The sequence below is a fragment of the Struthio camelus genome, chromosome 2 (genome assembly GCF_040807025.1).
Source record: "Struthio camelus isolate bStrCam1 chromosome 2, bStrCam1.hap1, whole genome shotgun sequence".
In the NCBI taxonomy this organism is placed as follows: domain Eukaryota; kingdom Metazoa; phylum Chordata; class Aves; order Struthioniformes; family Struthionidae; genus Struthio; species Struthio camelus.
In genome coordinates, this window is record NC_090943.1 from 71162633 (window position 1) to 71176528 (window position 13896).

The 13896-nt window shown below is 45.4% G+C and overlaps 1 protein-coding gene across 6 annotated transcripts in view; it reads right to left on the minus strand.

Moving 5' to 3' along the window:
• The window catches only part of TERT (telomerase reverse transcriptase), a 36072-nt gene extending 30964 nt beyond the window's left edge, over positions 1–5108 (minus strand). For 5 of the 6 annotated variants that reach the window (XR_011139819.1, XM_068936275.1, XM_068936276.1 and 2 more), the window contains exons 1-2: positions 4523–5107; positions 1344–3255 (exon numbers count right to left, since the gene is read on the minus strand). Coding sequence is in view for 4 of the 6 variants with exons in the window: in XM_068936275.1 (XP_068792376.1) it covers positions 1344–3255; positions 4523–4750 (2140 nt within the window). In the remaining 2 variants the exon portion in view is untranslated. Of the gene's footprint in view, positions 1–1343; positions 3256–4522 lie in introns of all 6 variants that reach the window. The other variant, XR_011139818.1, reaches the window with a different exon arrangement.
• Between the last annotated feature and the right edge of the window lie 8788 nt (positions 5109–13896).

The following is a 13896-nucleotide window of genomic DNA, read 5'->3' on the forward strand; positions in this document are numbered from 1 at the left end:
TTTTTTTTTTTTTTCCTCCAATACATTAAAGCAATTAAATGTGTTTCAGAATTCAAGCATAAGAGTGGTTTCATGAAAATTAAAATTAAACCCATGTCTTGATTTTTTGGAATCAGTTCCAGAGAGTAAGATGATACTTGTTTCATATTACTGGGAACCAAATACATTTTTACAAGAAAAATATTTAAAAGTATTTCAATATTCAGTGTTTTGAAAAGCATACGTTTAGCCAAAGTTTCTGAATAAAGAGGCAATATCTTTGCTAGAATTAACAGTTTCTTACAGAGGTGTATCTCCCCCATTTTTGACATCAGTTCTCAGATTTTGGGCTTTTCATTTTTCTCCTACATTATAGAGAACACACAGTAACTTTAGAACCCTATTACACCTTTTAAAAAGGAATGTAAGTTTCAGCTCTCATTTCTGTAGGATCCAAGTACACTACCAGGTGAGAATAAATACTGCAAACATACCAGATAAAGAAGTATAATTTAAGTTTTAGAGATGGAGAATGGAAGCACAGAAATATTACTGTTTGCATTAGATCCCACAACAATCAAGCACAGAACAACTTCAACCTCAAATTAAGATTTACTGAAATGATCATTAAACAGAAGGGAGTCACGAGGATCTTGGAGCAATCAGCTGATGTTCCCACCGCCCCTAAAGACAGCTTTCAGCCCCTGAACACTCCAGGCCAGCCTGCATCAACAACTATCTGGCCTGAGGTAGACCCCATTAGCAAGGGCCTCCCATTCTCAAGGAAGGGCTCTAAAAATGCAAGGGATGGTGGGCAACCCTCTCTACTTCTTACCTTACATAGCCCACAAGTCTCTTTCCAGGCAGAGGGGGCAGGGAAACCATGAGGTTTACTCTCATAGCAGAAACTGGTCTCTCACTTTGCCTTTCATTCTTCCTGAAGGGTTAAAGTAACGACTGCCACTTAAGGCAGACTGCATTTGTTCCTTACCTGCTTAGGTGGCACCTGAATGCAATTTTGTAGTTACTTACTATTTGGGGGGTTGGAAAGAAAGAGGAAGGAGTTTTGTTTAAAGCCCCAGGTTTGAATTTATGTTTATGAAAAATTCATCCCATTAAACACAAAACTGTTTATGAAAAATGAGGAAAACTTAAGCTTCAAGCATATAGGAGGACTGAGTTAAGGGTGATCTTCCATATCAGTTAAGAGAAGCACCCCCAGGCTTGCTCTCTAAGCTATGGCTAGTACCAATGAATCCTGCAACTCTGAATCCCAGATTCAACTCCACCTCCTCCCCAGCATAAACCTGGATACCAGTCATCTGACTCTACTACTTAGTTCCTCATTTTAATATACGGAGTACCTTTAACTAGACGAAGCCACATGCAGTCATTCACTCTCATCTTCCACATCAACTCCCGCAATGAAAGCTTAGCAAACTTCCCCATGGAAATGAAGGCTTTCACGTTTTTTAAGAAGCGGCATTTGTTATGGTTTGAACCCCACAGCTCTGCAGGGATCACCCGCTCCAGGCACTGTCGCACAAAGACGTACACCCGCCAGTGGCTGCTGTGCTCCCCAAGGAGCTCCCTGATGGCCGAATCACACACCTCTCCAGGACTTTGCTCCTCGCTCTTTGACTCCCCACACAGAGATTTTGAAAGAGGAGCATGCAAGTCGTTTGGCATAGCAGTGTGACCACTTTTCTGGCTTCTGCTTGTCACGTGCTTAGTAGATTCTTTCCCAAACTGCTCTACTTGCTTGTGAACCGCTGCTCCCCCAGGTAAGGCTGACTGACAAGGCAGTGACTCAGCTTTTCCTGCATTGGTTTCGGAAATCCAAACAGGGCAATTTTTTTTCAGGAGAAACGAATAAGGGCACTTTCCATGGTTCTTTACCAGTTTCTGAAATATATTTCTCATCTGCCAGTAGCGTTTGGGCAACCTTTTCTTTCTCCAGTTGTGATGTGACAGATTTTGATTGCGTTTCTGCTCCAACAGATTTTGGCTTAAGAATATAGTTTCTACAAGCCGTTTTCCACCTGCCTGACAACCCTTCAAGCGATTCAATAAAAACGATTTAGGAAAACATTCTTTGAAACTCCAGCGAGAGTACAGAAGAGACTTCCTCTCAATGTATACTCCAGAACGCAAGATTGTATTTGGCAATTTCTTTCCCAAAAGATCTACGGGACTTTCCAGCCTTCTGTATTTTGAAGAAATACCTTCCCTTGGTTTCATTTGTACAGAATCCACCTGAGATTTATACATATGCATCTCTATGCCCTTTCTATTTGATTCTGCTTGCATTTCCATGTTGGACTTAACAGGTCTGTTACTTTGAACTCCTTGCAGAAACGCACTCTCATCTGCGACAGCTTTCTCCTTCCCATCATAAGATTTGCGAAGTAAAGAAGGGCCAGGCATATCACTGTCACTTCCTCTAGCAGCGTACTTTTCTTCAGTAAGATTTACAGAATGTGATGCGATGTACTCAGTTCCATACCTCGTGGAACTACTTTGGTTTATGCCAGGACTGTGATTCCAAGCCTCTTTCTCTGGTGTTTCCTCCTCTACTTTTGCTCTCTTAGCTGTAATTTTAAGTTGTTCCCTATCAAGCTTCCTTTTCAAGGACAGGGCTGTAGCTGATGAAGATAAACCTGGGCTAATCTGATTTTCCAGATGTTCAGTTACCATTCTGATCTGTTTGCTTGCTTTAAAATCATCTTTAGACGAATATGCCAAACTGGATCCTAAGCTTTGTATTTTGTTATTTTTTTGATTTCCCTTGCTGGAGACTTGAACTGCAAGTCTTCGTTTACATTTCCACCAGTGAGATTTTGAAAGATACTCTTTATGAAACATAAGCCTCTTTTGCATATAGTCAAACAAGATATTACGTCTATGCTTTGAATATCTTTGTTTAACAAACACTGGAGACGATTCTACATTATTTGAAATAAGTTCATAAATGGGTTGCCCACAAACTTGATAGCAACTACTAGGGGGAACCAGCATAAAGATTGCACAGTGTTCTAATAAATACATCATCACATCATCCCCTATCCTGCTCAGTAATGTTTCCCATAGGCCACTGATACGAAGAGTTTCTGTTGCGGTATTGGGTAGGTAGCTGCATATATTTGAAGACGGCATGATTCGGAAGTGAGAACTGTTTTCATCCAGTAAGGAATATCCATACGCAAGGATATTCTTCTTTCTTTTTTCACATAGCCTCTGAATAACTCTTGTGATGACTTCACTCTGACTAGATAACTGAAGAAAGAAAGAAAAAAGGAGAATTACTTTTTATGGACTCTTCCAAACGCCACAACATACCCTTTAAATGAACAGACATGCAACATACAGAGTTCTAGCCTTGAGCTTTAGATTAAAGCTTTTCAAAGCAATATTAATGAGGCAACAGTGCCCTATTAGAAAAAAGATTTTCAAACATATCACAGGATTAAAAAAATAAAATCATCAACCAGAGACTATGACTTTAGGGAAGTCTTTTTAACTTCTGCTCCTTTGATCCTGGTTTTCATGCCAAGGGAACACCCTATGCTACTCCTCTCATCTTTCTCAGCAGTCCAGACTCCAAGGCTTTCAGGTCACTCTGCCCCACGCTACGCACATGCGCAGACCATACCACAGCAGGGATCTAACACTGCCTTTCTGGGGACCTCCAAGTGCTAATGTAAAATAAACAACTTCTAGTGAGTATTTCAGCTCACGTTTTTAAAAAATACTCCATAAGCTTGCAACATTCGTTTTGTGCAGTAGCACAACTTTGCTCAGGCGCACAATAGCTCCAAGAGAAACTCGTCTTATTCCTCTTGGAAGAGTTTTTTCTGCTTAAAAAAGGATTGGAAAATAATTCTTTCTCTCTTCTTCTCTATCCTCTAACAGAGGTAAAATGGTGTTTTTTCATTTCTAATTGCTCCCCAGACATTTTGGAGGGGGAAGGGGTGTTAAATGCTTCCCCACAGACCAAGCACAAAGTCAGGGAGTCCCAGACACACAAATCTTTCGGCTTATCTAACCACGGGCCAGCAGACACTAAGATTTTGCCCGTTCACCCCCTAGAGGGAGGGGAAAGGGGGATAAGCCCCACGCAGGCTAGAGAAAAATTTAACTTCCATAAACCAAACTTCATTCTGAGGCGAAGAAGAGCAAGGGGACCAAAGGAGACGACCAAGCGAGCAGGCGCAGCCAGGAGGCAGAGCCACGAGGAGACAAGCGTGGCCGCCCGCTGCGCACACACACGCATGGAGGACAGGAAAAGCATGACGAGCCGCGGCACCGCGGAGGGCGGCAGCCCCAGGAGCCCTCTCCCGCGGCCGCACGCCAGCGAGGCGGCAGGCAGCGACGGGGGGCAACGGCCACCAACGGCCGGCGCTGACCGTTGGTGCGGGCGAGGCTGCCCGCGCGGGCGGGCGGGCGGCTTCTGCTCGGTGGGGAGGGCTGCAACGCAGGTGCCGCTGCGCAAGCGGGCAACGGCTGCCTCCCCCTCCCACCCCCCCTCCCCGCGCCCTCCTACCTGCTGGAAGGTGAAGGGCCGCGGGATGGAGCGGGCTCCGCGGGGGACGCACACCACGCACTGCGCCACGAAGGTCCGGTAGCACGGGGCGTCGTCGGCCCGCAGCACCTCGGCCTCGCCGGCGCCGCTGTCCCGCAGCCGCTGGATGAAGGTCTCCAGCGGGGCGGTCTCGGCGTAGCAGCCCCGCAGGGCGGCCAGCGCCGCCGCGAACGGCCCCGCGCCCGCCATGTTGTGGCGATGGAGCACGCCGCCACCTGAGGCGGCCCCGCGCCTTCCTCCCTCACCTCCTCCCCCGTCGCGCTTACGCTTCAGCCGCTGGCTGAAGCACTGCAGGAAGCTGTGAGGGGCTGTTGCTTCTTTAAAAAAAAAAAAAACCTTATTGCTAAAAAAAAAACCAACCCAAAAAGCAAAAAAAAAAAAAACCGCGCTCGCACAAACACCCCGCAGCTGCTGCGGCCAGGTGCCGCAGGCCCCCCGCGCGGCCTCCGAGGCTGCGCAGAGGTGATGGGCGGCGGGCCGGGCCGGGCCGGGCGGGAGGCCGCTGTCCAGCCCCGCAGCTCCTCACCTCCTCCAGCGCCGTCTAGTGACCCGAGGAAGGCGGGCTGGGGTGAGGGGGCCAAGGCACCTCCTGGGGCTGAGAGTGAGCCACGAGGAGGGCCGAGTGCGCGGAAGGCGCAAGCCCGCGGGATGGGGGGATGCTTTCACGCCATGGTTGCTCTCCTTCTGGGCCATAAACTCGTGTTATCGCACTCATTTTCCCCCTTGTGAGACCGAGAGTCCTTAAAGACTCGTGCAGTTTCCAAAGTAGCAGAAGTTGGTGCAGAAAGCAGGAAGCAAGGGCCTATGGTTAAAGGTGCATTGTGAGGTGGAGCACTAGCACCAGTTACCTCAAACTCGTGGCATGACTTTTGACCAGGCATTTAGGCTTTTATTTTCGGACAGCTTTGTAGCATCTGGCTAATTCGTGCTGTGCGTTTCCAGGTTGCCTGGGATAGCCTGAAATACTGTCACGAGAGGTGCTGAAGAAAGTTTTGAGAGAGTCTTGCTGGTTTACTAAGGTAAGTTTCCCATGGAAGAAATGAGGAAGATTCCCATCACAGAATCCCTTTTAGGATGGGGACACAGTAGACGATCTATCTGAAATTAAGTAACTGTAGAAGAGGTTATGGTGCAGATGAGCAGAGTAAATCCTAACACATAACCAACTTGCTGGTCCTGGGAGTCTTATCAAATTCAGGAATGAAGCAGCCAAATCACTAGTAAGTAGTGTTGTTCTTACTCAAACATTTCCTTGATACCTGAAGACTGCATGCTGGCAAATTTGATGCCAGACTTTTAAAAAGGGTTTGAATGGGGTTCTGGGGAACTACAGGCCTGTAAACCTGATGGTTTTTTGGGGTAAATTAGTAGAAATAATAACAGAACATAAAATTACTAGATGCTGGGAGAAATACAAGCTGCTCAGTCAACATGGCTTCTGCAAAAAGAAGTTCTGCCTTAAAAACCTCCTGGGGTTCTATGGATGCTTGAGAAGACATGAAGATTATGATAATATAGTTGATATAGTCTGCTTGAATTTCCAAAAGCCTTTGTAAGGAAATGTTATGAATAGAAAAATGAAAGAAGGAATGTGCTGATATGGATAAGAAACAAAGGTAGAAATAAATGGTCAGTTCTTTCAATAAGGAAGGCCACCACCAGAGATCCACATTAGTTTGCACTGTATAACTTTCATAAATGACTCAGAAGTATTGTAAGTAATCAGTAAATGGCAAAATTTGCTGATTGGATGAAGTTATCCAAAGCAGCAAGGACACAAGCAGAGTATAAACTTGCAGAAGAACATTATAAGACTGAATGATTGAGCAATTACATGGCAGTTGAAATTTAATGCTGATAAATGTCAAGTGTGGCATAGAGGTGAAATACATTCTTAGTTTCATATATAAAATTATGGGCTCTGGGGTGATTAGTACCACTCAGGATTGAGACCCTGAGGTTATAACAGTTCCATGAAAAAATCAGCTTTATGCGCAGCAGCAGCCAGTAAAACAAGTCAAGTATTAGGAATGATTGGGGAAGGAATAAAGAACAGCAAGAGGACATCATTATGCCATTGCATAAATCCATGGTTTGCGACAGCTTGAGTGCGGTTGTGCGATTCTGGCCTCTACTTCTCAGAAAAGATGTACTAGAGTTAGAAAGGGCTCAGGGACCAAAAGTATGGAACAGCTTCTATATGAGCCATGAGAAGGTAGGCTGGAAAGGGGAAGAGGGATAACTTGGTGAGGAAGGTTAAATGCTGCATGCCACAATCCATCTCCTGAAGCAGTTGGATATGTGACCAAAGGTGCCCTGAGCCCAGCGGTCTTCCAGGAGCTGGAGTTCATCACGCTTCTCTCAAAACGTGCTGCAAAGGGATAGAATGCCAAGATCCTTTTCACCTCCGACTCTCCTGCTCCAGCTACTCTGTCATACCGATCCCTGCCATGCAAAAGAGACTCTGGGACTCTGACTGCCAAGACACGTCTGCTGTTAAAGCTATGCTCTTGGCCCAGTGGGCTGTAGGTGTTAATATTAACAACTGCTCCCTCCACATGGACAGAGATGGGTAGCAGGCCACGTGGCACAAGTTCAGCAAATCCCAAATCAGCCCCTTTGAGCAAAGGTCTAGGCAGGACAGAGTCAGCAGTCTACCAGATACATTAGTGACGTGAGGTGACTGTCTTCTAGTTAGGCTTCCTGGCTGGATTGCTGTGAAATCTCCTGCAGCAACATGATAGTGTTCTCCCCTTCCCAAAGACTGAAGAGTACCTGGCCCTTATGAGGACTCACCTGGCAGCTCCCAGTGTGGAGAAGGTTGTTTCATTAGGTGTTTCATTAGGTGAAGTTAGTGGCCCTGTGGCCAGGGACAGTGCTGCCCCTGATACGGGTGGTGCTACACAGCAAATAGTTCTCACCAATGGCAGGGATAGGGGTGTAGAAACTGTGGCCCTGCTGAGACAGGACAGTGTACCTTCCTCTCCTTCAGTGAGGACCGCAAAGACCTCAGAGTGAGGTCAGCATCCCCCTGCTCTTCGAGGACTGGCTGTACCTTCTTTCTAAAGCATTAAATCTCTTACAGGCAGCAAAGCAGCTCTTCCCTGTTCATCATCCTGGCTGAGGTGTCCACTCCTTCTTAGCACCTTTATAGCCTTTAGATTGAGGCATTTCTGTGTCACTCCTTGTTCAGCACTGCCTGCATGCCACGGACTGCCATGCATCCCTGATGCAGATAGGCACCAGATGGGTACCCCCAAAGGAGGGAGAGTGATAATACTAGAAGGCTTCAAAGGACCTCAGCAATGCTGTAATGGAGAGGTTGCACAGACACTGCAGACTTGGGCAAGGGGACAGAAGTTGGCCATGGCTGTATCAGTAGCTGCACTCAGGCAGGAGTATAGTTGATATCCATGATCTGACCTCTGGTGGGTATGTACTCCCCTCTCCCCCACCCCCAGATACTCCAGAGGTGATGATACCCTCAAGGTACAACCCAAGGATGATGTCTAATGCAGGCGGGCATGTGGCAGATAAGCGAGTCACCATTTCCTCTGAGGAACATGCTCAGGAAGAGAGGAGGAGGAACAGGAAGGGGTGTTGAGTGTATCCCCAGATCAAGGGCCGGTGGCAAGGACAAGGAGTCATAAATCTTGAAAACAGCAACCAGACCCCTGACTGCACCAAAAGATTCCTCCCCAGCAGCCAGGGGGATGATACTGGAGAAACCAAGGGCATGATGGTGAGGGAGACCGTCTGTGAGGTGTTGATCTGTAGGTCTTGTTGAAGAGGTGGACAGTGGTCTAGGTCTTTCCACCAGTGGGACTTTCTTAGAGGGTGCAACCCTAGCACCAATGCACAAGGAAGTAATGGGATTTTGGTGATAGTGGAGGATGAACCCAAAGCTGAGGACGTGCTGGTTGCAGGTGAGGTTGTAACTACTTGACTGTGTGCTCTGGGGGTGGTACATCCATGTCCCCAAAGCTGGTGATATGCTCATGGCAGATAGTTGGGTTGCAGGTGCTGCTGTAGGCCGAATTTCTGAGGAGGGCTTTTAGTTGTCGTTTTCCTGGACCCTTTCTGCCAGCTGGTGGTAGGTTCCAAAGTAGGTCCTTACCGGTGCGTCTTGCTGATGCCTTCTTGGCAACAACCACATCAAGGGTGTGAGGAGAGAAGAGGACTGCTGTGGCCAGGCTAAGGGGATCTCTTTATTCCTGTTTCTTTTCATAGGCACTACCCTGTTTTTCTGTGTGCCTACCACTAGGCTGGGGAGAGAATCCAGGAGGGAGAGGGGGAATGAAGTGTCATAGAAAAGGGGATAAGTTGATTTTTAGGAGGCTGAATAAAGAAAAGAATAGAATAACAGAAACAGCTGTTCTGTAGCTGACACTGGAAAGAGCCTCTGGAGATCTCTAATCCAACCCCCCTGCTCAAAGCAGGGTCGACTAGAGCCAGTTGCTCAGGACCTCATCCAGTTGAGTTTTGAATATCTCCAAGAATGGAGGCTCCACAACCTCTGTAGGCAACTTGTTCCAGTGTTTGACCACCCTCAGAGTGAAAAATATTTTTATGTTTAGTTGGAATTTCCTGCATTTTAATTTGTGCCCACTGCATCTTGTCCTGTCACTGGACACCACTGAGAAGAATTAGGATCTGTCTTCTTTACATCAGGCATTTATACATTTTTGACAAGGTCTCCCTGAGCATTTCCTTATCAAGGCTGAACAATCCCAGCTTCCTCAGCATCTCCTCATATGTCAGATGCTCCGGTCCCTTAATGATCTTCATGGCCCTTAGTTGGACTTGCTCCAGTATGTCTGTATGTCTTCTTGTACTGGTGAGCCCAGACCTGAATGAATAATTAAGTCACAGTTCTCCTCAACAAATTTATCCTTCAGGGGAGAACGAATCCACATCCTGCTCTACCACCAGCTTTTGTGAAAGGAAGTTACCTTGGAAATACATGATTATAGTGCAGTGATAAAAATAAATTGCCATTTCTACAGAGTGAAGTGAAAGGAAATAAGATGTTATAGTTTGCTTGAAACATATGAGATGTACTTGTCCCCACATGTAGTTGATTTAACACAGTTGGGTTTATATTAGGTCAGTCCTCAGTAATGTCTATTTAAAGACACAACTTTACAGGTGTACTGTAAATGTATATCTCTTTCTAAAGCTCCTTTTAAATAGGCCGAAAAGGAACCTCTCGTGAGAAGTGAGACTGTAGGTAAGGAGCCTTTCAGAAACCTTAAGTTATATTCAATCAAAAAAAAAAGGAAAAGATAGGCTAATAAAACGAAGTCAGAAGAGTCTGATGAACAACTTTCAGAAGTTAATAAAAAATATACTTTTTCAAACATCAGAAATGGGAAACCTGCCAGGCAGTCTATAATGTGAATGGTATGTGTTATATAAAAGTATAGAAGGAACGCTTAGGACAATAGTGGCAATAGTGAGGAAATTAGATGAGGAACTTAAGGAGGGTACTGCATCAAACCTTTGCACACAGCATGATCTGTCTCAAGTTGAAGTACTGCAGATAATGTTGTTGAATAAAGAGAGAAGAAAAAAATAAACAATTAGTAAGTCTCTATCATCGGATGATATTTACCAGGGAGTTTAAAGGAACTTGGTGGCTGAGCAGTTAACTATACCATGCAAGACTGTTTTGATATCACAGGACTTGAAAATGTGTAACCATGACACCAAGGATCCCAAAGATGGTCTTGGGGACTACCTACCAGTAAGTTTTGAGGACTCTGCTATGCAAGCTCACTAACTCCATAACGAAGAATGGATTTAGTGGAAACATTGATACAGTGGAAGAATCAACATTATTTTTGTAAGGGGAAGGTGTTCTTTACTCCATCAAATGTTGCTAATAGATTTGAGAATCTGTAGCTGGTGTTTCAAAGGACATTCAAAAAGCTTATTTGCCAAAGGCTCCTAAAAAGTTAAGCAGCCATGACATGAGAGGGAATGTCCTCATGCTGTTGAAGAACTGGCTTAAAGGTAGGCAACAAATAAAGAGTTAAAAACAGGTCAACAATTTTCACTTTGGTGAGAGGTCACCAGCAGAGTCCCAGAGGACTAGGGGCCTTTAGGGCCTCGGATGTCCCATATGTTCATTTGTGAAGTGCGTTTCTCTCATTTGGTTCTTTTTCAAAGAATGAAGTCAATGAATCCAATAGCTTATGCAGTGGTTGCTGTGATTAACTGTCCACCTCACTGCAGGGATCTCACATCACCTGCTTTCCTGGTGTTGGAACATGGTAATTCTGTGATAAAAATATCTGTTGTCAGTTGAAAGTATTGCTTGGGTAGGAGAAGCAGAATGTGGGAAAGTTGGAGTAGAGAGCACACACACTGTGCACTGAAGTTCTAATTTATTACACAATTATATAGTAAGAGTTCTTTTAACTGTAAAGTCTGGAATAGCAAAAGGTGGTGAATGACAAATCAAAAAGCTTTGCTCTTCCCCTCCTGAAGGAGAGGAGGAACTTGGCTGATGGTTAAGCAGTGGAGCTGCTCCGGTGTGGTGGTGGAGGGAGGCAGTGCTGGTGTAATTCTTTTCTTTCTGGGCTTCCTTTGCTCCTATAGGAGCTGTGACTGTCTTTTATACCTTCTTGTTATTTTGCTTTGCACCCTCTTTGCATTCACCCTCTGTGGACTGTTTTACATGTGCTGGAAATGGATTCTTTGTTCTCTTTGTATTTCAGCTTAAACTCAGTTCAGCACAGCTCAGGGTGACTCTGCAGTAGTGACCATTGCTGACCATTTGTGGGTTGTTGTCTCTTAGAGGGCCTGCTTTGCTTGTCCTATATGGGTGTTCTGGTGGACCCCTACTACATTTGCCCCTTGATGGTGACTACAGGATCCACAGGCTTCTATCCCTCTCACCTCTTTCTGTGTGACTGGCAGGTTTTACCTTCTGGGTGAGCACAAGGCTGGTTGTTACCACAGAAGTTCTAGTTCTCCTTCCTGCAGCAAGGCTTGCTGTGGTTGCAGACTTGCCTTTATGGTGGTATTTGGACAAGGATAAGCTTGCAGGGTCCTCTTGAGTTCCTTGTCACATTGCTGAAGTTTCATTTGCTTGATCTTTTTGCACAGTGCCAACATACATGAATGCATCTACAGGGGAAAACAGTTTTACAATTTATCCTACGAAAAAAGCAACAATGGGATGCTGAAGTGGAAGAACATCTCAGGGAATTCTCCCACCACGTGTATGTTCACACTGCTGGTTTAGGGGAAGGGGAGGGGAGAGATGGCCTAGCTTGCTTAAATCTGCTTTATTTTTCTTAAGAATTAGCACCATCTTGCTGGCTTGTGTTTTCACCTGTACAGCTGTTTGTTTGGTATGTGGGTGTTGCTAGCTTTTGAAGGTGATCTGCTCCAAGGTCTACCAGTCTGGTAATTTTGCTACATTGTATATTTCAACTGTCAGTATCTATTTTCCATACATTATAGGTGTGACTGTATATTTGGTTGCACACGCATATATTCTAGACACTTTATGTTGCGTATACTGTGTTTTGATACTAATACATTATTGTACAGAGTACACAAGCATACACTGATCTAGCTCTAATAAAAAGCATGGTTCTACAGCTCAGGATACGCTATATGGACAGACACAGCATAGTGATTGATCAGTGCATAGCTCGATAGTTTATGTTGTTTACTTTTTTATCTGTGATGGTTTCCTTTTGTGTTAACTGTGTTCTAGTTAGACAGGTCCCAATGGTTAACATTCCATGCTTGTTGCCATAATAAAGGGTACCAGTGTCATCTTGCTCACTGTTTTTCGTGAAGGTACAACTGGGTAAGTTGAAACCCAATTCCTGATTTAAATGATATGTATTTTGACTTCTGTTTCCTGGACTATTTCTCTTAATGCTTATCTGGACTTTTGAGGTCGACCACGTGCTTTACCAGCATCTTCCCTGTGTGTCCTATGAGCTTTTGTTCTGCAACATCTCATGCGTCTTGCTATATTTTTGTTTCTCCACCTGTGTATTTGCATATGTGCAATAGCTAGCAACTGTTTGCATGGTATGTTTTCTATAACTGTAGATGGTATTTCAATATCTTCTTGTTTGGGTTGGACTATTTCAGCAGCCAGCTTAATTATTTTTAAAATAAATTGTTCTGTGGCTTCTGAAAATTTCAGTAGTTGTAGGTTGACACCTAATCTGTTTCTAAACCTGAGGTGTTCAGTGTCCAGTTCCTTGTTCCTGTCATGCCTGTGAAGTTATATAGGGAATACTTTGCCCTGTATGCCCTGTTTGACTCCTTTTACTGCAGTTCCTAACTTTCCATTACTTATACCTTTTTAATGTTAAGGTATGTAGCCTGTGCTTTGACCAGTGTGCTTCCCATTGCAGGGTAGCAAGGGTGGATGTACACGAGTACTGTATGCGCGGGCCTGTCGTGATGCCCTCTGGGTGGAGTTTGCTAACAGCTGTGGTACCTGCTTCTGTAACATCTTGTGTTATTTGGATAGTGACCTGTTGGCTTATAGCATTAGTTAGTCTGCCTGTCATGGGGATGCAGTTCAATCTCCACATTGTATCTCCCATTGCTCATACTCATGCTTATTTGGGGTTTTTTGGAAGTGCCTTGTCAAATCTTGTATCAGGCTACTTTTAGCAGTAGCCTCCTACAAGTAGCTACTGTTACAAGTAGCCTCACGTCTAGCAGCCTGGGAAGGAGAAATCCTCTTAAAAGTCTCCTGGATTTGGCTTTCCTTATTATTTTAATCCCTCCTTGCCACTAGATACAGAGGCACCTATCTGCCGACCTGACCTCCTGTCTAGGGAGGTTTGCTGCCTGCCAGGGGCTCGAATAAGAGATGTCATGGAAAGACTGCCAAGGCTTGTCCATGCATCAGACTACTACTACCCTCTGCTGCTCTTCCATGTGGGCACTAATGACGCAAAAGGCAAATTGGATACCATCAAACAGGACTTCAGAGCTCTGGGAATGGTGGACAAGGGTCTGGGAGCCCAGGTCGTTTTCTCCTCAATCCTGCCTGTGAGGGGGAAGGATGGGAGGAGGAGTAGACGAGTTTTCCAAGTTAACAACTGGCTGCACCGCTGGTGTTGACAGCAGGGCTTTGGTTTCTATGACCATGGAACCCTGTTTGAAGATCAACAGCTGATGGGGAGAGATGGGATCCACCTCACGAAGCGGGGCACGCGTGTCTTTGCCAACAGGCTGGCCGGCCTGGTGAGGAGGGCTTTAAACTAGGCAAGATGGGGGAAGGGGAGTGGTATAGTGGCAGGGGAGTCAGTAAAACACCACTCAAGTCAGGATGCCTCCAGCGGGTG